The 25,879-nt window shown below is 51.5% G+C and overlaps 2 protein-coding genes across 4 annotated transcripts; both read left to right on the top strand.

Annotated features, from left to right (window-relative positions):
* Positions 1–2,545: 2,545 nt before the first annotated feature.
* Positions 2,546–10,467, top strand: LOC131562454 (phospholipase A and acyltransferase 4-like). Of its 2 annotated transcripts, none has more exons than XM_058812190.1 (5): positions 2,546–2,821; positions 3,017–3,285; positions 8,435–8,645; positions 8,841–9,109; positions 9,503–10,467. In XM_058812190.1, exons 1-5 carry the CDS (start codon positions 2,704–2,706, stop codon positions 9,671–9,673), a joined length of 1,038 nt encoding a protein of 345 aa, XP_058668173.1. In that variant the 5' UTR covers positions 2,546–2,703; the 3' UTR covers positions 9,674–10,467. The 2 variants fall into 2 exon arrangements, with proteins under 2 accessions (XP_058668173.1, XP_058668174.1); XM_058812191.1 differs by lacking the exons at positions 2,546–2,821; positions 3,017–3,285 and adding exons at positions 7,088–7,165; positions 7,823–7,991.
* Positions 10,468–16,992: 6,525 nt separating this feature from the next.
* LOC131562452 (uncharacterized) lies at positions 16,993–20,571 on the top strand. 2 transcript variants are annotated; one of them, XM_058812188.1, is made up of 6 exons: positions 16,993–17,078; positions 17,522–17,732; positions 17,926–18,188; positions 19,198–19,351; positions 19,549–19,817; positions 20,192–20,571. In XM_058812188.1, the coding sequence occupies exons 2-6, from the start codon at positions 17,615–17,617 to the stop codon at positions 20,444–20,446; spliced, it is 1,059 nt and encodes a 352-aa protein (XP_058668171.1). In that variant the 5' UTR covers positions 16,993–17,078; positions 17,522–17,614; the 3' UTR covers positions 20,447–20,571. The 2 variants fall into 2 exon arrangements, with proteins under 2 accessions (XP_058668171.1, XP_058668172.1); XM_058812189.1 differs by lacking the exon at positions 16,993–17,078 and having other exon boundaries at positions 17,440–17,732; positions 19,555–19,817.
* The last annotated feature ends 5,308 nt before the right edge of the window (positions 20,572–25,879 follow it).

Below are 25,879 nucleotides of genomic sequence, written 5' to 3'. Positions count from 1 at the left end.
TGGGGAGGTTTGACAGGAAAACCAGTGGGGTCTCTCTCAGCTGTTTATTCCACTGTGCCATTGAAGTTTTCTCCCATCATCCTGTAAGTGCAGTGGTTGCTGGCATTGGACCTGAATAAGCATGCCAGGGGATTTTTTATCGTCCCTTCCAACCCAACCCATTCTAGGATTCTGCTCTTTCAGTTTCCAAAAAAACACTGAGGCTTAAAGAATTGCAAGGGCAGCAAGGGGACTTTGCCTGCCAGAGCTGGGGCAAGGTCACTTCAGTGACCAAATGTTGATTCCAATGCATTCACAGTCCCAGCACCAGATCAATCTTCCCCCAGCCAGCAGGAAGGCAAAGCCAGGGTCCCTGCAGTGCTGGGGCTGAGGGATGTGCAGAATGAGCTGTGCAGCACCTGTGCTTCATCTCCCAATGCACTGAGCCACACCATTGCCTTGTCACAAAGTTGATGTGTGCCTGGTCTTGGAAGAAAACTCTTCAGGCTAAGTGTGCTTGATTGTCCTTTACCTGGAGCATCTGCCTGGAGTGTTTGGAAGCAGGTGAGCTGCATCCCACCTGTGAGACACAGAGTCTGTGCTGCTTTTGTTGCAGGCAACTGCCTGGCCTGCAGGGACAGGTGAGAGCAGAAGAGCTGTGTGTGAGAGGCTGGTTGGTTTTGTCTGCTTTGAACAGGTTGTCCGGGTTTAATCCCAGCCAGCAGCAAAGCACCGGGTGCCCCTTGCTCACTCACTGCCCTGGCAGCCCCATCAGGGAGGGAATCAGAAGAGATGAAGGGAAAAAATTGTGGCTTGAGAAAAAGATGGTTTAGTAGGTTAACCCAAAGCTCTCCATTAGAGGACTGCAAAGGAATTAATTAATTCACTGCTTTTCCAAACAACAGTTTTACCATGCTCAAAATAACCAAGTCAAGCATTATTTTTTTTTTCTGCCCTTCAGTATGATTTCTGAGTAAAGACATTGGCTTTAATTCAGGAGAACACATCATAATGAAACTAAAAATGAAGTTTGTTTTTTAATTCCTGGAAATGGCATTTCATGGGCAAACTATTTAGATTATACAGTAACCTGGGAAAGCTTTCTGCTCTCAGAGCATTCTCTCTGCCCACCCTGACAAGGGAGAGCTGTGTGAGGGCAGCATATGGACCTCTTACATCTCTGCTTCATCCTGGAATACAAAAGAACTGGCATTATTTTATCTGGGGAATTGTATTGTTCTTCTTGAAAGCTGCAGCATTTCACAGAATGAAGAAGTTTGCAGATGTACCATGCTTGTCTTTGCAGTCAGGACGATGCTGCATATTATGGGATTAAGGGCTGCCTTTCCTTGGAGCCTGGTGAACGCATTGACAGGATTTGGTGAAACACTACCTGAAGGATTTGGTGAGAGTGTGAGGAGGAGCAGCAAAATCCAGCAATTGCTGCATTTTGAGCCTTTGTAGCAGCTGTTGGCAAGGCCCAAGATCCTCAGTTGCCATGGAATAGTCCAGGCTGTTTTTTTCCCAAGACCAGAGAGAAATGTCCTTGGTTGTGGGCAGGGGCACAGCCTTTCCCTAAACGGAAGGGCTTTTGTAGACATTTCAAGCATCTGAATGTGGTGCACATCAGAGGATGAAAACCTGGGCTGATTCAGTGTAAACCAAAGGAGCCGCTGCATTGTGTAACCTGGTCCCCTTGTCTGTGTTTGTGGGGGGGTTAACATAAATCAAATCCATCAGCATTTTCTGCAAAGTCTTTGGTGTTTACCTGAGGCCATTTGGGATCTCTCTGCAACATCCTCTGCCATTTTTGGTAGCAGCTGATAGACTGGTACCCAAGGCAGGTTTAAATCATGATCCCGTGTTTGTTGTTCTGGAGGAAAATGCATCCAGCAGAGTTACAGAGTGCAGGGTCAGGGCTGTCCCATCACTGGATGGAAGGATGACTTAAGGATAGAGTCTCCCCATAATGAGGTGGTGGCCACACTTCCTCGATACCAAGATGACATTTTCAACTCGACGGCTGTATTTGGCACTACACTAGGGAGCGGAGCCTTGCCGCTGCACGGGATGGGTGGTGCCAGACGTGCAGCTGCGGGGCCAAGAAGGGCAGTGACCGCCCAGCGATTGCGCAATTTTCCCATCTTTAAAGCGGTCCGGGAGCCCGGCCGCGGCAGCAGCGGGACAGGTGCTGAGGTGAGCGGGGCTCGGGGGATGCGAGCGGGCGTTCCCAGCAGGACGCGGCCCCTGCAGGCTCTGTCGGGCGGCCGCAGGTGCCGCAGGGCCCGGGCCCGGCCGGGCAGCGCGGGCAGCCCCGGGGAGCCGCGTCCCGGCAGCGGAGCGGGCCCGGGCCGGCCCCGGCGGAGCCCCGAGCGGAGCGCGGCCGGGAGGGGAGCGCGGGCACGGCGGGCGGGCGGGCGGGGGCAGCCGGGCACGGCGGCAGCAGCCGGACGCCCGCCCGGCCCGGCCCGGCCCCGGGCGGATGCGCTGCCTGCGAGCGGCGCCCTTCGCTGCCTCGCCCTGCGCCGGCGGGCGGCAGCGGCCCCGAGCCGGCTCCGGCCCGGCCCCGCTCCGGCAGCCGCTGCCCTCGGCGCCCGCCGCTGACACCCTCCGTGCCTGCGCTCCCGCCAGCTGCCCCTGCACAGCCCTCGCCTGCCCGCTGCGCTCTGCCCTGCGCTCAGCCAGCCCGGCTGCACCTGCACCGCCCCACTGCGCCAGCCCGGCATGGGACAGAAGAATTGCAAACCCCAGCCCGGCGACCTGATCGAAATATTCCGACCATTTTACCAGCACTGGGCCCTCTACGTGGGAGATGGATATGTCATCCACCTCACATCTGTAGGTAAGGCTGTTGCAGCCTGGCGAGGTGCAAAATGGGTGTTGGGATGCCCCAGGAGCCCTGTCTCTCTCCATGGGCTGTGGATGGTGGAGTCTGTGTGTAGCTGTCTTTTCCAGGAGCAGAGGAAACCCATCTGATGTCCTGGACGGGCCAGAGACGGTCTGCCTGACTGCCTTATCTCCTCCTTGGCTTCCGCAGATGACGAATCCTCATCCCTTTGGCTTAGCAGCTCTTCAATAGGTGCCACAACAGCCAAGGTGAAGAAGCAGCGCCTGAAGGAGGTGGTGGGAAATCATAGATGGCGTGTCAACAACAAGTATGACCGCAAACGCACTCCTCGCCCGGTGAACCAGATCATCCGGGAGGCTGAGGAACGGATTGATGAGGAGGTGACATATGATGCGCTTACCGACAACTGTGAGCACTTTGTGACCGAGCTCCGCTATGGAAAAGGAGTCTCTCGCCAGGTGAGTGTCACGGGGTGAGCCCTGGGCGCCTCCCAGAGCAGCTCCTGGCTGCTGGCTGTGAGCCGGGCACTGGGACACAGCCTGCAGCCTGCAGGGCACAGCCCAGTGCCAGCCGTGGGCTCCAAAGCAGCGCTGCCTCCCCAGAGCCCCTGGCCCTGCAGGGTCCCTGTGCTCTGGCTGCACCCTGGCAGTGCCCTCTCCTGGGGTGCCACCTCCTGGGGGGACAAACCTGGCTGCTGCCCCTTCTGATAATGGGGCACAAGGCTCTCAGTGATTTATTAACCTTCATTATCCCTGTCTTTTCTATATTATCGTGTTGAGGGAGGCAGGGTTGGTGTACAAATATAAGTGCTCATCATGTTTCGAGCCTGTGTTTTGCTTTCCCTTTTATAGGTCAGAAAAGCATTTGTTCGTGGTGTTGTGGCTCTGGGATTGGCTCCCTTTGCTGCTGCTTTTCCTGCTGTTGCTGCTGTTGCTGCTGCTGGTGCTGGTGTTTCTGCTGTTGTTCAGAGGGCATTGTCCTAGGGCAAATCCAAGGGGTCATACCACTGATGGGCTGACAGGAAGAGCTCAGAGCAAGGCAGGGAGAGCTCCTGGCCACAGTGGTCACGGCTCAGCTTTTGCTACACACACCATTGTCGCTATGGGACACGAAATAAAACGATGCGTACACGCAACTCTCCAAGGTAAAAAAGAGGATGTTTAATTTCTGACGCCAACTTTTATAGATTTCCAAAAGTGACATTCCACTGACACTGGACAAACCAACAGTCCATCAAATTTCCCGACTCCATTAAAGAATGCAGAACAATAATTTATTGGCATGAAGTGCTGGAGAAAGTCCGTTACAAGAATGTTAACATCAGAAGGCTTAGAAAAACTACAAAAAACAGGGCAAAACACCATCAAGGCTTCCTAGCAACTATGCCACCCTTGCTGTAAACATTAAATAAGCCTTCATAAAATGCCTGAAATCTGCACTCATATTTCCTTGAAATTCTCATTTTTCTATTTGAGCATAGCTTTGTTTGCAAGTTTAAAAATTCAGCCTTGCTTCTCCCTGCCATCCCAGTAAGGAATAGCAAGTCAAAATTGTCACCATTCAAGGTGATCCTCAGCAGCTCAAGCCTGCTTGCAACATGAGTTTTTATTTTATTGCGTGTGATGGTTTTTGTGGTAATCTGGGAGAAACTGCAAGCAAGTTTTATCCATTCTTTCCCATCCCACACACCTCCCCTCGAGTGCTTTGCCGAGCACTGGTGCAGACTTTTCCTCCTGATTTGATCATCTAGATCCTAGGGGCTCATTTTGTGTATCACTGCAATAAAAAGGACTGCTGAGGTTTTACCGGCTGAGTCTTGGTGTTCTGGTACAAAAGATAGAAGTCTGCTAAAGAAGGCAGGAACCTTCCTGGAAGAGAAAGAAGACCCCTCCTCCAGGGGATTAGGACTTCGAAAGTACGGGACTTTCAAGCAGAAATGAGGGAAGATGAATCAGAATTTTTCACTAGAAAAAGTTCAGCCCAGCGCGGCCAAGAGCTCCATCCGCGGAGCCGCAACCCGCGGAGCGCCGCTGTCCCTGCGGGGCGGCTGTGCCGGGGCTGCGGGGCCGGGGGAGCCGCGGGGAACCCGCAAGGGAGCGGCGGCGGCGGCACCGGCTGGGAGCGACACAGCGACACAGCGACACAGCGAGCAGCCACCGCCACAGCGCGGGACGGCACACGGACACCGACACACGGACACAGCGTGGGGCCGGCACACAGACACCGACACCCACACAGGGTGGGGCAGGTACACCGAGCAGCCACCGCCACAGCGCGGTGCTGAACCGCATACAGACACCGACACACGGACACCGACATACGGACACAGATACACGGACACAAACACACGGACACCCGCACACGGACACAGACACAGCGGGGCCGGCTCACGGCGCAGCCCAGTCCCGGCACAGAGCGCAGCCCTGCCCGCGGCACCGCAAGACGGCTCCGATTCCCCCGAGCGCAGGACAGCACCAACAGCCACTAAACTGCCAAAACCCCCATTCCCCTCCCCAAACCATTCCGTTGATGTGCCAGGGATATCAGCCCCTTCCCTTACAGGGCTCATTCACCTGCCATCCATCTCCACGCAGTCATCCTCTCCTACTCCCAGAGTCTTGACCAGGACAAGGGGAAAAATTCCCCTAGAAGCCTAAACCCGTAAGAGTGGGAAAGCCCTGGCTGCCAGGTCTGCAAAAGGACAGGCAGGGAATGTGCTGTGTCTTGAAACCTTAGGCAGCTTGTGCTGCCCAAACTGAGCAGCTCCTGGGAGCTGGGGAGATGGGAAGCAAGGGCAGGTCTTACAGGCTGTATCCTCCTGTGTTTTATAGGGGCATTCTGATTTTGGTGTTTTGCTCAGTTTTTCCCTGCCTACAAACTTTTCCTTTCCCAGGCTCTTCTGACTCCCTTTGGCAGCAGCAGAGTCCCAGTGTGGGGACGTCTGACAGAAAAACCCCAGGTGCCTTTCTCTCAATCAACTCTTTCTTACCCCGTGCCATCAAACTTTCCCACTTCATCCCTGTAAGTGCAGTGATTGTTGGCCTTGAACATGAATAAGCCTGCTAGGTGATTTTTATGATCTCTTGCAACTCTCCACCCATTCTAGGATTCTGCTCTTTGAGCTGCCAAAAGGTACTGACGGGCTTAAAGAATTACAAAGGCAGCCAAGAGCCATTGACCCTCGGACCTGTGGCCATTCTCTCTCCAGTGACCAAATGTTGATTCCTGTGCATTCATAAGCATTCTAAAGCACCAGATCAACCTTCCCCCAGCCAGCAGGAAGGCAAAGCCAGGGTCCCTGCAGTGCTGGGGCTGAGGGATGTGCAGAATGAGCTGTGCAGCACCTGTGCTTCATCTCCCATTGCACTGAGCCACACCATTGCCTTGTCACAAAGCTGCTGTGTGCATGGTCTTGGAAGAAAACTCTTCAGGCTAAGTGTGCTTGATTGTCCTTTACCTGGAGCATCTGCCTGGAGTGTTTGGAAGCAGGTGAGCTGCATCCCACCTGTGAGACACAGAGTCTGTGCTGCTTTTGTTGCAGGCAACTGCCTGGCCTGCAGGGACAGGTGAGAGCAGAAGAGCTGTGTGTGAGAGGCTGGTTGGTTTTGTCTGCTCTGAACAGGTTGTCCAGATTTAACCCCAGCCAGCTGCAAAGCACCGGGTGCCACTCACTCAGTCACTGCCCTGGCAGCCCCATCAGGGAGGGAATCCGAAGAGATGAAGTGAAAAAGTTGTGGCTTGAGAAAAAGATGGTTTAGTAGGTAACCAAAGGTTCTCCATTAGAGGAACGCAAAGGAAGGAATTAATTCACTGCTTTTCTAAGCTGGGGTTTTACCACTGTCAAAATAACAAAGTTGATCTTTCTTTTTATTTTTGTTCATTATGACATGTGAGTAAGACATTGGCTTTAATACAGGACAACACATCATAATGAAACTGAAAATGAAATTAGTTTTTCAATTCCTGGAAATGCAATTGAAACTTCTTTCATGGGCAAACTATTTATGTTATACAGTAACCTGAGTAGCCTTTCTGCTCTCAGAGCATTCTCTCTGCACACCCTGACAAATGAGCACCATGTGAGGGCAGCATACGAACCTCTCACATCTCTACTTCACACTGGAAGGCGAGAGTGTTGTAGTGTGAACTGGCATTAGTTAGTCTGGGGAATTGTATTGTTCATCTTGAAAGCTGCAAGATTTCCCAAACTGCAGAAGTTTGTAGCTGTACTGTGCTTCTCTTTGCAGTCAGGGTGATGTTGTTCATTATGGGCCGCCTTTTCTTGGAACCTGGTGGGTGCAATGACAGAATTTGGTGGAACACAGCCCAAACCATAAGGTGAGAGTGTGAGGAGGAGCAGCAGAATCCATCAATTGCTGCATTTTGAGCCTTTGTAGGAACTGTTGGCAAGGCCCAAGACCTGCGTTTGCCATGGAACAGAGTCAAGGCTGTTCTTTTCCCAAGGCTGGAGAGAAATATCCTTGGGTGTGGGCAGGGGCAGGGGCAGAGCCAGCCCTAAACAGAAGGGCTTTTGTAGACATTTCAAGCATCTGAATGTGGTGCACACCAGAGGATGAAAACCTGGGCTGATTCAGTGCAGGCCAGGGAAGCCCCAGCCTTGTTCACCCTGGTCCCCTTGTCTATGTTTGTGGGGGGGCTAACATAAATCTAATCCATCAGCTTTCTGCTGCAAAGTCTTTGGTTTTTACCTGAGGCCATTTGGGATCCCTCTGCAGCATCCTCTGCCATTTTTGGTAGCAGCTGATAGACTGGTACCCAAGGCAGCTTTAATCATGATCCAGTGGTTGTTGTTCTGGAGAAAAATTCATCCAGCAGAGTGACAGAGTGCAGGGTCAGGGCTGTCCCATCACTGGAGGATGGGAGGATGGGATGATGACTTAGGGATAGAGTCTCCCCATAATGAGGTGGTGGCCCCACTTCCTCGATACCAAGATGACATTTTCAACTCGACGGCTGTATTTGGCACTACCCTAGGGAGTGGAGCCCTCCTGCAGCACGGGATGGGTGGTACCAGACGTGCAGCTGCGGGGCCAGGAAGGGCAGTGACCTCAGAGCGATAACGCAATTTCCTCTAAAAAACCTGTTTTTACTGGGAGTAGCGGTCCGGGAGCCCGGCCGCGGCAGCAGCGGGACAGGCGCTGAGGTGAGCGGGGCTCGGGGGATGCGAGAGGGCGTTCCCAGCAGGACGCGGCCCCTGCAGGCTCTGCCGGGCGGCCGCAGGTGCCGCAGGGCCCGGGCCCGGCCGGGCAGCGCGGGCAGCCCCGGGGAGCCGCGTCCCGGCAGCGGAGCGGGCCCGGGCCGGCCCCGGCGGAGCCCCGAGCGGAGCGCGGCCGGGAGGGGAGCGCGGGCACGGCGGGCGGGCGGGCGGGCGGGCGGGGGCAGCCGGGCACGGCGGCAGCAGCCGGACGCCCGCCCGGCCCGGCCCGGCCCCGGGCGGATGCGCTGCCTGCGAGCGGCGCCCTTCGCTGCCTCGCCCTGCGCCGGCGGGCGGCAGCGGCCCCGAGCCGGCTCCGGCCCGGCCCCGCTCCGGCAGCCGCTGCCCTCGGCGCCCGCCGCTGACACCCTCCGTGCCTGCGCTCCCGCCAGCTGCCCCTGCACAGCCCTCGCCTGCCCGCTGCGCTCTGCCCTGCGCTCAGCCAGCCCGGCTGCACCTGCACCGCCCCACTGCGCCAGCCCGGCATGGGACAGAAGAATTGCAAACCCCAGCCCGGGGACCTGATCGAGATATTCCGACCATTTTACCAGCACTGGGCCCTCTACGTGGGAGATGGATATGTCATCCACCTCACATCTGTAGGTAAGGCTGTTGCAGCCTGGCGAGGTGCAAAATGGGTGTTGGGATGCCCCAGGAGCCCTGTCTCTCTCCATGGGCTGTGGATGGTGGAGTCTGTGTGTAGCTGTCTTTTCCAGGAGCAGAGGAAACCCATCTGAGGTCCTGGAGGGGCCAGAGACGGTCTGCCTGACTGCTTTATCTCCTCCTTGGCTTCTGCAGATGACGAATCCTCATCCCTTTGGCTTAGCAGCTCTTCAATAGGTGCCACAAGAGGCAAGGTGAAGAAGCAGCGCCTGGAGGAAGTGGTGGGAAAAAACAGATGGCGTGTCAACAACAAGTATGACCGCAAACGCACTCCTCGGCCCGTGAAGGAGATCATCCATGATGCTGAGCAATGGATTGACAGGGAGGTGCCATATAATGCGCTTACTGACAACTGTGAGCACTTTGTGACCGAGCTCCGCTATGGAAAAGGAGTCTCTCGCCAGGTGAGTGTCACGGGGTGAGCCCTGGGCGCCTCCCAGAGCAGCTCCTGGCTGCTGGCTGTGAGCCGGGCACTGGGACACAGCCTGCAGCCTGCAGGGCACAGCCCAGTGCCAGCCGTGGGCTCCAAAGCAGCGCTGCCTCCCCAGAGCCCCTGGCCCTGCAGGGTCCCTGTGCTCTGGCTGCACCCTGGCAGTGCCCTCTCCCGGGGTGCCACCTCCTGGGGGGACAAACCTGGCTGCTGCCCCTTCTGATAATGGGGCACATGGCTCCTGCTGATTTATTAACCCCCATTTTCCCTGCCTTTTCTATATTATCATTTTGAGGGGGTCAGTGTTGGTGTGTAAATATAAGTGGTCATGATGTTTCCAGCCTGTGTTTTGCTTTCCCTTTTATAGGCCAGAAAAGCAGCTTTTGGTGGTATTGCAACTCTAGGATTGGCTCCCCTTGCAATTATTTTTCCTGTTGTTGGTGCTGCTACTGCTGCTGGTGCTGCTGTTGTTGCTGGTGTTTCTGGTGTTGTTCGGATGGCGTTTTCCGGGGGCAAATCCAAGCGGTCATACCACTGATGGGCTGCCAAGAAGAGCTCAGAGCAAGGCAGGGAGAGCTCCTGGCCACAGTGGTCACGGCTCAGCTTTTGCTACACACACCATTGTCGCTATGGGACACGAAATAAAACGATGCGTACACGCAACTCTCCAAGGTAAAAAGATGGTGTTTAATTTCTGACTCCAACTTTTATAAATTTCCAAAAGTGACATTCCAATGACACTGGACAAACCAAGTGTCCGTCAAATTTCTCCTCCTCCATTAAAGAATGCAGAACAATAAGTTATTGGCATGAAGTGCTAGACAAAGTTCGTTACAAGAAGGTAAACATCAGAAGGCTTAGAAAAACTACAAAAAACAGGGCAAAACACCATCAAGGCTTCCTAGCAACTATGCCACCCTTGCTTTAAACATTAAATAACCCTTCATAAAATGTCTGAAATCTGCACTCATATTTCCCTGAAATTCTCATTTTTCTATTTGAGCATAGCTTTGTTTGCAAGTTTAAAAATTCAGCCTTGTTTCTCCCTGCCATCCCAGTAAGGAATAGCAAGTCCAGATTGTCACCATTCAAGGTGATCCTCAGCAGGTCCATCCTGCTTGCCTCATGAGTTTTTATTTTATTGTGTGTGATGGTTTTTGTGGTAATCTGGGAGAAATTGCAAGCAAGTTATCCATTCTTTCCCCATCCCACACACCTCCCCTCGAGTGCTTTGCTGAGCACTGGTGCAGACTTTTCTTCCTGATTTGATAATCTAGTTCATCGAGGCTCGTTTATTGTATCACTGCAATAAAAAGGACTTCTGAGGTTTTACCGGCTGAGTCTTGGTGTTTTTGTGTTCTGGTACAAAAGATAGAAGTCGGCTAAAAAAGGCTGGGACCTTCCCGGAAGAGAAAGAAGACCCCCTCCTTCCAGAGGATTAGGACTTCGAAAGTACGGGACTTGCAGGCAGAAATAAGGGAAGATGGATCAGTTTTTCACTAGAAAAAGTTCAGCCCAGCGCGGCCAAGAGCTCCATCCGCGGAGCCGCAACCCGCGGAGCGCCGCTGTCCCTGCGGGGCGGCTGTGCCGGGGCTGCGGGGCCGGGGGAGCCGCGGGGAACCCGCGAGGGAGCGGCGGCGGCGGCACCGGCTGGGAGCGACACAGCGACACAGCGACACAGCGAGCAGCCACCGCCACAGCGCGGGACGACACACGGACACCGACACACGGACACAGGGCGGGGCCGGCACACAGACACCGACACACGGACACCGACACAGGGCGGGACGGCACACCGACACCGACACACGGACACCGACACACGGACACCAACACACCAACACCGACACAGGGTGGGACGGCACACAGACATCGACAAAGGGTGGGGCCGGCACACAGACACCGACACCCACACAGGGTGGGGCAGGTACACCGAGCAGCCACCGCCACAGCGCGGTGCTGAACCGCACACAGACACCGACACACGGACACCGACACACGGACACCGACACACGGACACAAACACACGGACACCCGCACACGGACACAAACACACGGACACCCGCACACGGACACAGACACAGCGGGGCCGGCTCACGGCGCAGCCCAGTCCCGGCACAGAGCGCAGCCCTGCCCGCGGCACCGCAAGACGGCTCCGATTCCCCCGAGCGCAGGACAGCACCAACAGCCACTAAACTGCCAAAACCCCCATTCCCCTCCCCAAACCATTCCGTTGATGTGCCAGGGATATCAGCCCCTTCCCTTACAGGGCTCATTCACCTGCCATCCATCTCCACGCAGTCATCCTCTCCTACTCCCAGGGTCTTCACCATGGCAATGGGAAAAATTCCCCTAGAAGCCTAAACCCGTAAGAGTGGGAAAGCCCTGGCTGCCAGGTCTGCAAAAGGACAGGCAGGGAATGTGCTGCGTCTTGAAACCTTAGGCAGCTTGTGCTGCCCAAACTGAGCGGCTCCTGGGAGCTGGGGAGATGGGAAGCAAGGGCAGGTCTTACAGGCTGTATCCTCCTGTGTTTTGCAGGAGCATTCTGATTTTGGAGCAATGGTGTTTTGCTCAGTTTTTCCCTGCCTGCAAAGCGTTCCTTTCCCTGGCTCATCTGACTCTCTTAGGCAGCAGCAGCAGAGTCCCAGTGTGGGGACGTCTGACAGAAAAACCCCAGCTGACTTTTTCTCAATCAGCTTTTTCTTCCACTGTGCCATCAAAATTTCCAACTTCACCACTGTATGTGCAGTGATTGTTGAACTTGGACCAGAACAAGCCTGCCAGGTGATTTTTATGATCCCTTTTCATCCTCTTCTCAACTCCTTCTAGGATTCTGCTCTTTGAGCTGCCAAAACACTGAGGTGCTTAAAGAATTAATAAAGTATCAAGGGGACATTGACCCTCAGAGTTGTGGGCATTGTCATTGTAGTGACCAGATATTTATTCCTGTGCATTCATAAGCATTCTAAAGCACCAGATCAATCTTTCCCCAGCCAGAAGGAAGGCAAAGCCAGGGTCCCTGCAGTGCTGGGGCTGAGGGATGTGCAGAATGAGCTGTGCAGCACCTGTGCTTCATCTCCCAATGCACTGAGCCACACCATTGCCTTGTCACAAAGCTGCTGTGTGCATGGTCTTGGAAGAAAACTCTTCAGGCTGAGTGTGCTTGATTGTCCTTTACCTGGAGCATCTGCCTGGAGTGTTTGGAAGCAGGTGAGCTGCATCCCACCTGTGAGACACAGAGTCTGTGCTGCTTTTGTTACAGGCAACTGCCTGGCCTGCAGGGACAGGTGAGAGCAGAAGAGCTGTGTGTGAGAGCCTGGCTGGTTTTGTCTGCTCTGAACAGATTGTCCAGGTTTAACTCCAGAAAGCAGCAAAGCACCAGGCGCCACTTGCTCACTCAGTGCCCTGGAAGCCCCATCAGGGAGGGAATCCGAAGAGTTGAAGGGAAAAACTTGTGGCTTGAGAAAAAAAATTAAATAATTCTTTGCTTTTGTTAAACATTAGTTTTTCTATGCTTGAAATAATCAAGCCATGAATTCCTGTTGTTTTTCCGCTCTCCTTTGTTATTATATCCTTCCCAATATTTTTTTAGTTTTAATACAGGAAAACATGATGTAACCAAACTGAAACTGAAACTCCTTCTTGGATTCCTGGAAATGCAATCAAAACTTATTTTGCAGCTATACCATTTAGGTGGTTTTACAGCTGACCATGAGTACAGTCAAGGCTGTTATTTTCGCAAAAGCTGAAAAAAATATCAATGTATGTGCTCTGAGGCACAGCCAGGACAGATGCAGCCCCTCCCTAAAAGGAGGGGCTTTTGTAGGGATGTCAGCCATGTGAATCTGGTTCACATCAGAAGATGAAAACTTGGGCTGAAGCTGCAGCATCGTGCAGCTCAGAGCCTGGCTGTAGGGTCTCACTCTCTTTATTGTGTTTGCAGGTGGGTTCACATAAATCTAATCTGTTGCAGACTAAATTGCTGCTAGTAAAGTCTGGGGTGAAGAAGCAAAAAAGGCTTTTGCATAGTATCCATAGATGTTTAATTCAGCCACACAGGGAGATGTTCTGCTCTCAGACCACGCCCCCCAAGGTCCCACTCTCTCCCCAGGGGCCTCCTGGCTGACCTTGCTTTCCTGGCAGTATCAAGGTGAAGCCCAATCAGGGAAAAGGGAGGGAGAGCCTCAGGAACACCTATGTTCAGGCATAGGAACAGGGGAAGGAGCCAATGGGGTGTAACTTAGCAGAAGCCCCTCCAGGGCCTCCACAACTCCCTGTTTTTCATATTATTAAGAAAGCTTTTCTGAAGGATCAACTGAATTAACTCAAAATGGCAAACACATTCAAAAGCACCTATAAGACAATTTTCAAAATGCAAACAGTTCCAAGTCCCCAATGTCCAAACAGATTTTTTGGAGTGTCTTAGAGCTGGCAGGATAGATGTGGGGTTTTCTTGGCACAGTTCTTCAGGAAACTGTGTCAGGAGAAGATTTCTTCAGCAGGGGCTGTTTCTCTGTCTCCTGTGGTAAAGTGGTCAGCTGTGATAGACTCTGCACAAGGCAGTGTAGGTGGTGGTGTGCCTGTTGGAAACTCCAAAAAGAAATCATTACTTTAAGAAAAAATGGTTACTTTAGGGAAACTTTCCTTTCTTTCCCTTCTAATCATGCTCCCTCTGGTATTACAAAGGAACTCTGGGGACAGGGATTAGTGGAGGGAGACCATGGGAGAGGGGAAAGGGTGGTAGGAATTTGTGGGAACATAAAAAAGGGGTAATAGGACAATGGAGTGGAAAAGGGGAAAGAGAGAGGGGGGCAGGAAGGCCACAGGAATTGGGGAAGGGTATTAGAAGAAGTGGGACTTACTGGACTGGAAGGTTCTTTCATTATCGACATGGGCTTTTGGATTCAGGACAGCTCACCTGTGTTCTGTGCTCTTCTTGCTTTTAGGCTGTTGCTGGGGCTTGATGGTTGCTGGTTTTGGGTTCTATTTCTTTGGTAGGTGTGTGGAGGACTTCTATGGCGTGGATAATATTTTGAAGGTTTGTAGTTTGGTGCATGTTTGCTACCTTGCACTGGAACTCCACCAGGTCCTGTCACATCGGCTGCTTGGGGGCCTTTTCTTCCTTGTATTATATTAAATTCCACAATTTCTCCATCTCCCAGACTGTGGAGGTGTTTCTTGGGATTATTCCTTTTTATAGCAGTCTGATGAACAAACACATCTTTGTTATCATTCCAGGTTATGAGACCGTATTTGTTTTTTACATTGAACCGTCTTACTGTTCCCAAAACGTTCATGGCAAGGACTTTTTTACCTGTGCCAGTGGGTTGGTGTTGGTGTTGCCGGACGTGTTGCTGGTGCGCTGCCGAGCGAAGTGCGTTCCGCTCCGGCGCTCAGGCTCGGCCCCCTCCCGGGGTCTGTCTCAGCTGGTGTCCGCGGGCATTGCCGGTGCGGGGCTCTCAGAGCGGTGGCGGTGGGCGGGGAGCGGCGGTTTCGCTGCCAGGGCTGCGGTTCTGAGCCATCCCCCGGCGGGGCTGTCCGCCTGCCCTGTGGGAGCGGCGCCCCGGGCCCGCCGGTTCCCTCGCCCGCCCTCGGCCCGAAGGAGCGCTGGACAGCGAGCGGCGGCCGGCTCGCCCTGGCCTTGCTGAGCGCCGGCGCGGCGGCCGCGGCTTTCCGCGGGGGGAGAGCCACGGCGGGGCACGGAGCGGCGCAGCCCTGTGCGAGGGGATACGGCTTAATATTACCGTCCCTAGCGCGTCTCACGGTGCTACAGCAATCGGGGTGAACACGTCCGTGGGAGGAGGCGCGGGGAGCAGAGCGCGGAAGGGGAGACCCCACGGCCCCTGCCATGCGGTCTCCAGCATCTTGGGCAAGGGGAGTACAGAACCTGGGGGAGTCTTTCCTTGTGACAAGGGAGGGGATGCAGGGGAACAAAGAGAGGAACGCGGAGGAGGGATTTTTAGATGGTGTTCATCCTCAAGATTCACAACGCATTTCATCATCATACTAAATAAAGGACGGAATTCTGTGTTAGTTTTTGACCTTTCCCAAAGTACTTCCAAGAATTCATCGGTTAGGACTAAGTTCCGGAAAATATAAGGAAAATGCTTAAATAACCACTGTACAAAATACTTTAACTCCTCCTCTGAAAAGAAAAAATTTTCTTGAAGAAAGGACTTTTCAAGGTAGAGGTAAACTTCTTGTTGTGCATGGGTGAGTGTTGTCTCCATCTTAGCCCAGTCTCTTCCCAACACCTGAGAGTACAAGGAGGAAGGAACTAAAATTTCAAACTCACCACACTGGGGTAAGAAAATTCTCGGGGTGGTCTAGGGCAGATGTTTTCCAGGAGAAGAGGTCTCAGACTAATCTGGAGGCCCCATGTTTAGGGTACCATTTGTTGCAGCCTGAATTGCTGTTGGTAAAGTCCAGGGTAAAGAAGCAAAAAAGGCTTTTGCATAATATCCATAGATGTTTAATTCAGCCACACAGGGAGATGTTCTGCCCTCAGACCCACACCCCCCAAGGTCCCACTCTCTCCCCAGGGGACTCCCGGCTGACCTTGGTCTCTGGACAGTATCAAGGTGAAGCCCAATCAGGGAAAAGGGAAGGAGAGCCTCAGGAATACCTATGTTCAGGCATAAGAACAGGGGAAGGAGCTAATGGGGTGTACCTTAAGAGAAGCCCCTCCAGGGCCTCCGCACTCATCTAGGCTTTTTGCTGCACAGTCTTGGGCATTTGTATGGGGCCTTTTTCAAATCCCTCTGCAGCATCCTCTGCCATTTGTGGCATCAACTGTTTGACTGGTACCTGTTAAAAATACATATTATAATATTGGCCTTTTGCAAATGTTAAACTGGATTTTATATGTGTGATGTCAAAATAACTTTGTTATAAAGATATACTTTTTATTTCTCTTGTTAATTAAACTTAGACATATTAGTGAAATAGCTATATGGGTGTTAAAATGCCTGCTTGGATGAGATAAAATCCAATTAACATAGGATGAGGACACTTGGTACAGATAAGCCAGCTATCAACACTCACAGTCTGAAGACAGTGTGGAGCAAAGCCTAAAATGGAAATGATAAAGAGAAGGAGCCAAAACCACAGCCAAGAAACATGCATGCTCTAATAAAGAGGACCCAAGGAGGGGCCATGTAAAATATTTTATGGAATATGTAAACTAGTTTATGGATATGTATAAGGGTCTATAAATATGCAACAGGCTGATGTAAAGAGAAAAGGTATTCAAGGGATATTCCCAAAGCTCACAGTGCGCTCTTGGCTGAGTGCCAAGATGCACCCGGCCATAATAACCTTTGCTGTATGGTCCTTTTCTCCTGTTGTCCTTTATAAATCTTGTAACTTTTCACTAAAGAGTGAATGTATTTTTCACAGTACCCAAGGCAGGTTTTAAACAGCATTCAGGGGTGGTTGTTCTGCCAGGAGATGTCCTGTGGAATGACAGGGATAGTGCTGTTGCCCATCACTGGACAGGAGGATCATCTGGGGACAGAGGCTCACTGCAATGAGGAGGTAGTTCGGCTTCCTCAGGTACAAGATGAGATTTTCCAATCAACAGGAGTTCTTTGGCACCAAGACTGGAAGCGGAACCCTCTTTGGAGTAGGGGTCGAGTGTGATGGAACGGGCCGGCTCCAGAGCGGTGCTAGCAGTGAGCCCGGCAGGATTCACGCAATTTCTTCTGCCATGAGTTTATAATGGGAGCAGCGGGCCGCGAGAGAGCAAGGCAGCAGCGGCACAGGCACTACCCTAAGATAAGGAGACCTCCCGCTGCACGGGATGGGTGGTACCAGACGTGCAGCTGCGGGGCCAGGAAGGGCAGTGACCGACAGCGATAACGCAATTTCCTCTAAAAAACCTGTTTTTACTGGGAGTAGCGGGCCGGGAGCGCGGCCACGGCAGCAGCGGGACAGGTGCTGAGGTGAGCGGGGCTCGGGGGATGCGAGCGGGCGTTCCCAGCAGGACGCGGCCCCTGCAGGCTCTGCCGGGCGGCCGCAGGTGCCGCAGGGCCCGGGCCCGGCCGGGCAGCGCGGGCAGCCCCGGGGAGCCGCGTCCCGGCAGCGGAGCGGGCCCGGGCCGGCCCCGGCGGAGCCCCGAGCGGAGCGCGGCCGGGAGGGGAGCGCGGGCACGGCGGGCGGGCGGGCGGGCGGGCGGGGGCAGCCGGGCACGGCGGCAGCAGCCGGACGCCCGCCCGGCCCGGCCCGGCCCCGGGCGGATGCGCTGCCTGCGAGCGGCGCCCTTCGCTGCCTCGCCCTGCGCCGGCGGGCGGCAGCGGCCCCGAGCCGGCTCCGGCCCGGCCCCGCTCCGGCAGCCGCTGCCCTCGGCGCCCGCCGCTGACACCCTCCGTGCCTGCGCTCCCGCCAGCTGCCCCTGCACAGCCCTCGCCTGCCCGCTGCGCTCTGCCCTGCGCTCAGCCAGCCCGGCTGCACCTGCACCGCCCCACTGCGCCAGCCCGGCATGGGACAGGACAATTGCAAACCCCAGCCCGGCGACCTGATCGAGATCGACCGGCCACGTCATAAGCACTGGGCCCTGTACATGGGGAATGGATATGTCATCAATCTGACACCTGTAGGTAAGGGTATTGCAGACTTGGAAGGTGCAGGGTCCTTCTCGGGTGCTCCCAGAGCCCTGTCTCTCTCCATGGGCTGGTGGTGAGCCCTCTGTGTGTTGCTGTCCTTTACAGGAGCAGAGGAAACCCATCTGAGGTCTTGCAGAGGCCAGAGAGGGCCTGTCTGCTTGTTTTATCTCCTCCCTTCTATTTGCAGGAAAACAACTCCTTAAGGCGGGAATGCACACTGTGCCAGTATTCATCAGAAAGGTGAAAAAGCAGCGCCTGGAGGAGGTGGTGCAAAAGAATGCATGGTGTGTCAATAACGAGTCTGATCAGTACCACTGTCCTCTCCCAGCAGAGGAGATAATTTGTCGTGCTAAAAATTATATTAACAAGGATTTCACATATCATGGGTTTGGTAGCAACTGTGAGCGCTTTGTGAAAAAACTCCGCTATGGAGAGGCAATCTCAGACCAGGTGAGTGTCACAGGGTGAGCCCTGGGTGCCTCCCAGAGCAGCTCCTGGCTGCTGGCTGTGAGCCGGGCACTGGGACACAGCCTGCAGCCTGCAGGGCACAGCCCAGTGCCAGGCGTGGGCTCCAAAGCAGCGCTGCCTCCCCAGAGCCCCTGGCCCTGCAGGGTCCCTGTGCTCTGGCTGCACCCTGGCAGTGCCCTCTCCTGGGGTGCCACCTCCTGGGGGGACAAACCTGGCTGCTGCCCCTTCTGATAATGAGGCCCGTGCCTCTCACTGATTTATTTACCCTGAATATCCCTGCTTTTTCTCCATTACCATTCCTGGGGCTAAATGAAAGTGCTATTTGTGTTTCCAGCCTCAGTTTTACTTTCCCTTTACCTGCCAAGATAGCAATTGTTTGCATGCTTGCAGTAGGATCTGTGCTGTTGCCTTCACTGTGTGGGTGAGCTTGCTGGGGCTGAAGTCCAGAGAGAAAGAGAGCACTGATGGGCCATCAGGAAAAGCTCAGAGAAAAACAGAGATTCTCTGGCTGCAAGGAGTCTCTGCCCTGCTCTTGCCACCCTTATAGAAAGTATAAAATGAAAGCTTTAATAAAATGTAAAAACTCAAGCTCATCATGCCTAGAATCTTCTTTTCTATGAATATAACTTTGTGTGCAAGTTCAGCTTTCTGGCCTTGCTTCTCCCTGCCATGCCACTAAGAAATACCAAGTGATGCATATCATCATTCTAGGTGATTCTCAGAAACATTGGCCTGTTTGTCACATGTGCTTTTACTTTTTGTCTGTGATGAGTTTTGCGATAGTCTGCCAGCACTGGAAAGCAAAATTTTGCTTTCCTTATATTGCCATGTCCCCTTCAGTGCTTTGCTGAGGACTGGTGCAGGCCTTCTACCATCCTGCTATTATCAGCCATGTTCTACTGGCTCTTTCTATGGAAAAACTGGTTTTAAGCTTAACTTTCTCAAAAAGTAAACTAAATTTATTGCTGAATGTTTACTATGTGTTTTCCAGCTGAGGGCTTTGTTATGTGGAGAAATGCACGTTCTTAATAGGGCGGAAGACAAGGACTTCCCCAACCCTGGGGATCTGATCGAGATCAAACGAGGATCTTATGAGCACTGGGCCCTCTACCTGGGGAAAGGACATGTCATCCATGTGACAAATGGTAAGGCTGGTGCTGCCTGGGGGTGCAGAGGGGGTGTTGTGGTGCTCCAGGAGCCCATTCTACCTCCATAGGCTGCTCCTTGTGGACTCTGAGTGTGTAGATGAGCTTTTCAGGAGCTGTCTAAAAGCCATCTCTGGTTTTGGGGAGGGGCAGAGAGGGTCTGCCTATGTACCTTATCTCTTCCCTACCTTCCCCAGTTCAAGGAGACACATCCACGTCACCCAGCAGTGGATCTGTATTTCTCAGAAGAGCCATAGTGAGTAAGGAGGAGCTGGAGATGGTGGCCGGAAATGATACATGGTGTGTCAACAACAAGTATGATTGTTACCGCACTCCTTTCCCGATGGAGAAGATCATCCGGCGTGCTGTGCCATATATTGACAAGGAGCTGCCATATCGTTTGTTCCTCAAGAACTGTGAGCACTTTGTGACCATGCTGCGCTATGGAGATGGGGTCTCTGAGCAGGTGAGTACCAGGGGTGAGCCCTGGGTGCCTCCCAGAGCAGCTCCTGGCTGCTGGCTGTGAGCCGGGCACTGGGACACAGCCTGCAGCCTGCAGGGCACAGCCCAGTGCCAGCCGTGGGCTCCAAAGCAGCGCTGCCTCCCCAGAGCCCCTGGCCCTGCAGGGTCCCTGTGCTCTGGCTGCACCCTGGCAGTGCCCTCTCCCTGAGTGCCACCTCCTGGGGGGACAAACCTGGCTGCTGCCCCTTCTGATAATGGGGCTGGTCTGACCCAGATTCAATTACCCTGATTATCTTTGCCTCTTCTCAGTTATCATGTCTGGGGGTAAATATAAGTGCTTATAATGTTTCTAACCTCTGTTTTACTTTCCCTTTACAGGCCAAGGCAGCACTTCAAAATATCAATTCCATTTCTTCTGTAGTGACGGCTGGGGTAGGATTTGTCAGTCTTGCGGTTGCGGCTGGTATTCCTGTGGTTGGTCTTCCTCTTTTGGCCTCTGCTGCTTTTGGGGCTGTTGGTGGTGGTAGTCTGATTGCCACTATTGGTTTAACTTCCAGCAATATTGCTCGTTCTGTCTCTTTTGCCCAATTTCAAAAGGCAGGGAGATATATACTAGAACAGAGTTGCTGTTAGGAAGAGTTCAAACAAGGCATGGAGTCCCTGGTCACTCTTCAGCTTTTGCCACAAGTGTAATGAACGCTTACTAGCAACTGCTGAGATAATAAATTCAAGGACTTATTGAAATGTAAAAATCCAAACTCATCTTGCCTAAAATTGTCTTTTATCTGTTTGAGGATAGCTTGGTGTGCAAGCAGTTTCTCCTTAACTACCCTCTTCCGCCTGCCTAATACACTGACTTCTTTCTCAAGGGTTTCTTTTTCCAGGTCTCCCAAAGCCCCATTTTACAGAAAACCCTCTTCCTGGGCCTCCACCAGCCAGCTAGGCAGCACTCAGACCCTTCTAGCTCCCTTTCTTCTTTTGGAAGAAGTGAAGTTGTATCATGGGGCTTTTTTCCATCTCTCAGTGTCCCTACAGTCAATCTCTACCCTGACTGTAATTTTACAGTTTTTCAGATCCTTTTCAACTTGAAGCCCTGTATGGCCTTTCTCCCCTGCTGAGTGATACCAATAAAGATAAAAACCTATGGTGAGAACCATGTACTGATAAACAGTGAGGATGCAACAATGACCCAAAATAGCAGAATGGTACCAACAAACTGAATCAGGCCTGAAATAGTCAGGTGTTCACAGCAAAGGAAGGATCTCAACCTTCCCTGCTCAAAACAGAACACAAATCCTACTTACAGCTACAGTACTGTGGGTTTAGTGCTGCAGATGGTTTCTGGGTTTAGGATCTATGTTTAGGTTCTCTCAGAAGAGTAGAAAGAAGTTCACATTCCATAGACAAATATTTTTGCCTTAAGGTATTGCAGAGCTACTTAACTACCCTTCATCTACAGCAGTTTGTTTCTTTTGTTTGATTCTGCAGCTACAATTTTAACACCCACATTAAACTGCTGTTGTTTTTACATTACCAATTTGCTCAACAGTTCCAGGAATCAAGCACATTTCTACACAAACAGGTAATAATCTTCACATGCATTTTGATAAAAGGCATTGTTACTGGCTGCTCCATGACTGTCTGCAGCATCTGGATTGAAAGTTAAGGCAGGCAAATCTGTTCTGTGGTGACCATTATGTTTTGCCCTTTCACATGGTTCCACTTCTTTACCTGATCGAGAAATATTAGCTACCATGCACAAAGCTCTCCTAACATCCTAGCACAGAAATTTGAGGGCCAAACCCAATTCAAACCCCCAGACTTCTATATTTTCTGCAGTTCCTGAGGAATTAAGTTTGGTTTGTCAGCATGTTTGAGAGCTGTGCACTCCCACTTGCAACTGCATGCACCTCAGAGCTCAGAGCAGGCAGCAGGACCCCGTGAGCAAACTCACCTGATCTGCTCCAGCAAACAGTGCAGGCTGAGGGCTTGGGAGGTGAAAGATGAGGTCAGACACCTCCTGTTCTAGCAGTGATATCACTGCATGTATCACTTTCAAAGCCTGAAATCCATGGCATTCACAATGTGGACAAATATCTTTCCCACCTCATAATTAATAAATAATGAACTCTTGTTCTTCCAGAAAGGTGTCATGTCTTGTTTATGCTTAAAATGCTATATCCATACTTAGTGAGAACCATGTTTGGGGGAGAAAGCTTTGCTCTGGGGGACCTGGAGGAGTATCTTTGGGGTCAGACCCTCAGACTATGCCAGGTTGTTTTCAGCTCTGTTAGGCTGCTGGACAGCACCAACAACCGTGCAGGAGTTGCTGGAGTTGGGGCTATGTGTAAATGTGGGGGTCTGCCTTGGAGTTTTTCTCTCAGCCTCATTTAGTGCTGCTTTCTGTGCTGTGCTGGAGAGGGGCAGTGGCTCTGTCTGGGTGAGGGGTGCTGGTACTCCAGATGCACAGGGGTGCCTGTAAGGGAACTGGCAGAGAAGCAGCTGCAAAGGATGCAAAGTGGGATGGCTTGTGCAGAAAGGGAGGGTGGGAAAGATCAGCTGTGAGCAGCACTAGATGGGACAATCCCACTTCAAGAAAACACATTATTCATTTGGTTCCCGAAGAAAAAGAAAGGGAACCTTACTTGAGTTCTGAAACCCTTCAACAAGGCTGGACTTTGGCCAGCAGACATCCTGCCAAAGATAGTCACATTCACCATTAACTGCAATAGAGAGCAATGAGCTGCCTTGGCAGTGTTTGTGCTTCCATTGCTCCACTGAGGCAGGATTAGACCTGCCTGGTGGGTCCCTGACACTTGTCAAATGTCCTAATCCCAATTGTCAAACCTTGACATGGTTTTGCTCCCCTTAGGGCTTAGGTGTCCTCTAACTGAATATTTATCCTGCTGTTTTCTGCCTTGCCTGCTCTGTCAGAGGTGCTGAGGTGTCAGTGATCACCACAGCAGCCTTCAGAGCAGCCAGGCATGGCAAGGGCTCCCCAAGTGCAGAACAGATGGTTGATGACAGCAGCGATAACCCTGCTCAGCCTGAGGTTTCTTCTACCTGAAGCTCTGGTCTAGAGAGTATAAAATCTGAGTATCTGTCCCATCTCCAGCTTTTTAATGGACTGAGAGATAGGAGTTGAAGATCTCTGCTGCTAGAGGTGGTTATTTCACATTCCTGATGGTCCTGCTGAGCAAGGCCATTGCTGGCTGGGGAAGTGGCACATGGTCATGGGGTTGATGTTTTTAATTAAACTGGAATTGAGAAGGTGACCATGGAGTAACTGCACTGTGCAGCTGCTCACAGCACCACAGCCACCCCTGGCATCTGAGGGGTTACAAGATGCTGAACACAAGCTGTTCAGGTTAAACCTGAGGCATGGTGGAAGTTTGCCTGGAGTTGTCAAAACGTGATGTTACAGCAGCTGACAGAAAAACACTTTCTCCCAACAGAACACCACTGACATGAAATAAAATAGTGGGACAAGTGCATTTTTTTGTCTGAATCTACTTTTGACAGCCAGCTGTAGAAGTGCTTGACAATTATCTGAGAGAGCTTTTCATTAAATGCAAAATGGTTTCAGGCTTCTTCTTGCAAGGTGATCTTTACCTCACTATGAGCATACACCTACTAGAAATATGACAACTAGAAATATGACAACAACATTCAGACTGAGCTCATAACATGCTATTTCCCTTCCACCTTGTCAGCCTCCCTCCAGGAAACCAGGGACACAGCCTTTGCAAGCTCCCTTTGTAAAACTTTCTCCTGGCAATACTTTATTCTTTACACATTGTCACACATGCCAGCCTGCTGTTGGCCACAGGCTGCTACTTCAGACACTGCAGTTTGGCCCAGCAAATTGTCACACAGACATGTATGTATAACTGCATTAATTCTGCACACTTCAAGCATGACTGAGGTAGCCACTGCATCTGCAAAGCCTTGCCAGTTATTAGTGTAGTAATGTCACAAGTCCTGAGGAAAGAAAACCACTCTATTGATGATTTCTCCCCAATGGATGCATAGTCCTTATCCCACTTCCATACACCCTGGGGTAGAAATGAACTAACCCCCAGGTTTCCTCTGTTCCTCAGAGCTTCTGAATCCCCAGCAAGGAGACAGTTATTAGGCATTAAAAGCATTGAATTCCCCCTGGCACTCAAAAGCAGCCATCCCTGGCTGTGCTTACATAGGGAGCAGCTGTGTTTGCCTTGCATTTTTCTGCCAATCTCCAGACAATGGCAGCTGGAATGGAACCCTCCAGTTTGCTTCAATGAGCCTGACTTTGCTGCCTGTCAGTAGTAAATCACATGACTGAAGCAATTGCTTTAATGCTTATGTGTAAATGTAAAAATTCTTCTAAATACTAAATTTTCAATTTTCTGATCATTCCTGTGATTCTAAAAGCAAAGAATTGCTTTTAACTCTGCAGCATTTTTGTGCATATACCATCTACTACCCACTGCAGTCACAGCTTTCCAGTGTAGTACCTAATGATTCATTAATCTGGAATCAATAGAGAAACAATCTAGATAGGATAAGTGGAGCTATTGAGAAACCTAGGAAAGTAGAACATAATTTTGAAGACATATTTCTTGCTGCTGTTGGTTTGTCTGGAGGTTTTTGTCGTTAGATCTTGCATGGTTCTGAACGAAATCTTTCTATTGTCTGTTAAAACTGCTTTCACAGAATCACAGAATTGTTATGGTTGGAAGGGACTCCAGAGATCATCCAGTCCAACCCCCCTGCCAGGCAGGGTTACCTGGAGCAGGGGACACAGGAACCATCCATGTGGCTTGAGAACATCTCCAGAGAGGGAGAGCTCCATGACCTCCCTGGGCAGCTCTGCCAGGGCTCTGCTGCCCTCAATAGAAAGGAATTCTCCCTCATATTGAGGTGGACCTGCCTGTGTTTTAGTTTATGGCCACTCCTCCTCCACTGAAAAAAGCGAGGCACCTTCCTCTTGACACCCACCTTTGACATATTTATATTAATTTATGAGATTTCCTCTCACTTTCCCCCAGACTATGCAGGCCCAGCTTCCACAAATTCTCCTCATAAGGGAGATGCTCCAGACCCGAAATCATCTTTGTGGTCTTTGCTGTACCCTCAGGTAGCTCTTTGTCTTTCTTGCACTGAAGAGCTCTTCACCTCTTTGCAGGTTAGTGACACCTAGAATAACAGAGCACAGAGCCACAGATCACTGGTTCTGTGTTTGCTTGGGATTGTTTTAAGGTACACAGGAGTGACCTGAGTATCATATTTGCAGACAAATTTAAGTACAAGCCTATAATATTCTTGATAGACAAAAAAGAAAAGCCTGTGCTTATTGCAGCAAGAGGACAGAAGCCTTGGCTTGAGTATTAATATCAATTATCCTTAATAACAGTAATTTCCATGTCCACAGTGAGCTTTGCACTGCTAAGATTTAAAGCTTTTACAAGCTGAGTCAGTAACTCAATGCTGAATTTACAAGGCAATAAGTTAGGAGGATATTTAAGAACTTGTGCAGCAAAACACATGTGATGTGACACAGGCAATTACTGTGATCCTACATCTGCTCTGGATAGTTTGACATATCAATATTACTTATGCACCAAATCTTCAGCAGATGCAAGTCAGCTAAGAGATACAGAGCAGCTGAACCTCAGGCTGTGCATCTCTCTAGTTGCTGGGCTCTGTGCATCTTTAATTTACAAGCAATGGAAACTTGTTTGTAGAATTAACTAATGACATTTACTGAGCCCAAGGCTTGTTTGTGGGTGGAATCACACACATGCAGTTGCAGTGGGGCCAGTGGAAATCCTTTTAGGATTTCAGCTCCAACATAAGCTCTGATTAAAGTTTTGATTAAGGTCAAAATCACTATAAAGTTGCTCTTTTTGTATGACTGTAGAAACTCTACACGAATGTTTTGTCTGCAAAAGCTGCACAATATTTCTGGTAGTACTTTCATGTACATGTTGTACTGTTCCTCCCTGATCTTCTGTGACACAATGGCTATTCTCCACAGCCCAGAAGAAAATGGGAATTGAGGTAGGATTGCTATTTCTTCCACAG

This window comes from Ammospiza caudacuta, chromosome 11 (genome assembly GCF_027887145.1).
Source record: "Ammospiza caudacuta isolate bAmmCau1 chromosome 11, bAmmCau1.pri, whole genome shotgun sequence".
NCBI lineage: Eukaryota > Metazoa > Chordata > Aves > Passeriformes > Passerellidae > Ammospiza > Ammospiza caudacuta.
The sequence above is the reverse complement of the archived record's forward strand: the minus strand, read 5'-3'. Positions and strand labels throughout refer to the sequence as shown.

Excerpts from the sequence above, each read along its gene's own strand:
- LOC131562452 (XM_058812188.1), top strand. The coding sequence starts at position 17,615 with ATGGGACAGGACAATTGCAAACCCCAGCCCGGCGACCTGATCGAGATC. Across the intron at positions 17,733-17,925 it reads CATCAATCTGACACCTGTAG|GAAAACAACTCCTTAAGGCG; the intron begins GTAAGGGTATTG and ends TTCTATTTGCAG. Across the intron at positions 18,189-19,197 it reads GAGAGGCAATCTCAGACCAG|CTGAGGGCTTTGTTATGTGG; the intron begins GTGAGTGTCACA and ends TGTGTTTTCCAG.
- LOC131562454 (XM_058812190.1), top strand. The coding sequence starts at position 2,704 with ATGGGACAGAAGAATTGCAAACCCCAGCCCGGCGACCTGATCGAAATA. Across the intron at positions 2,822-3,016 it reads CATCCACCTCACATCTGTAG|ATGACGAATCCTCATCCCTT; the intron begins GTAAGGCTGTTG and ends TGGCTTCCGCAG. Across the intron at positions 8,646-8,840 it reads CATCCACCTCACATCTGTAG|ATGACGAATCCTCATCCCTT; the intron begins GTAAGGCTGTTG and ends TGGCTTCTGCAG.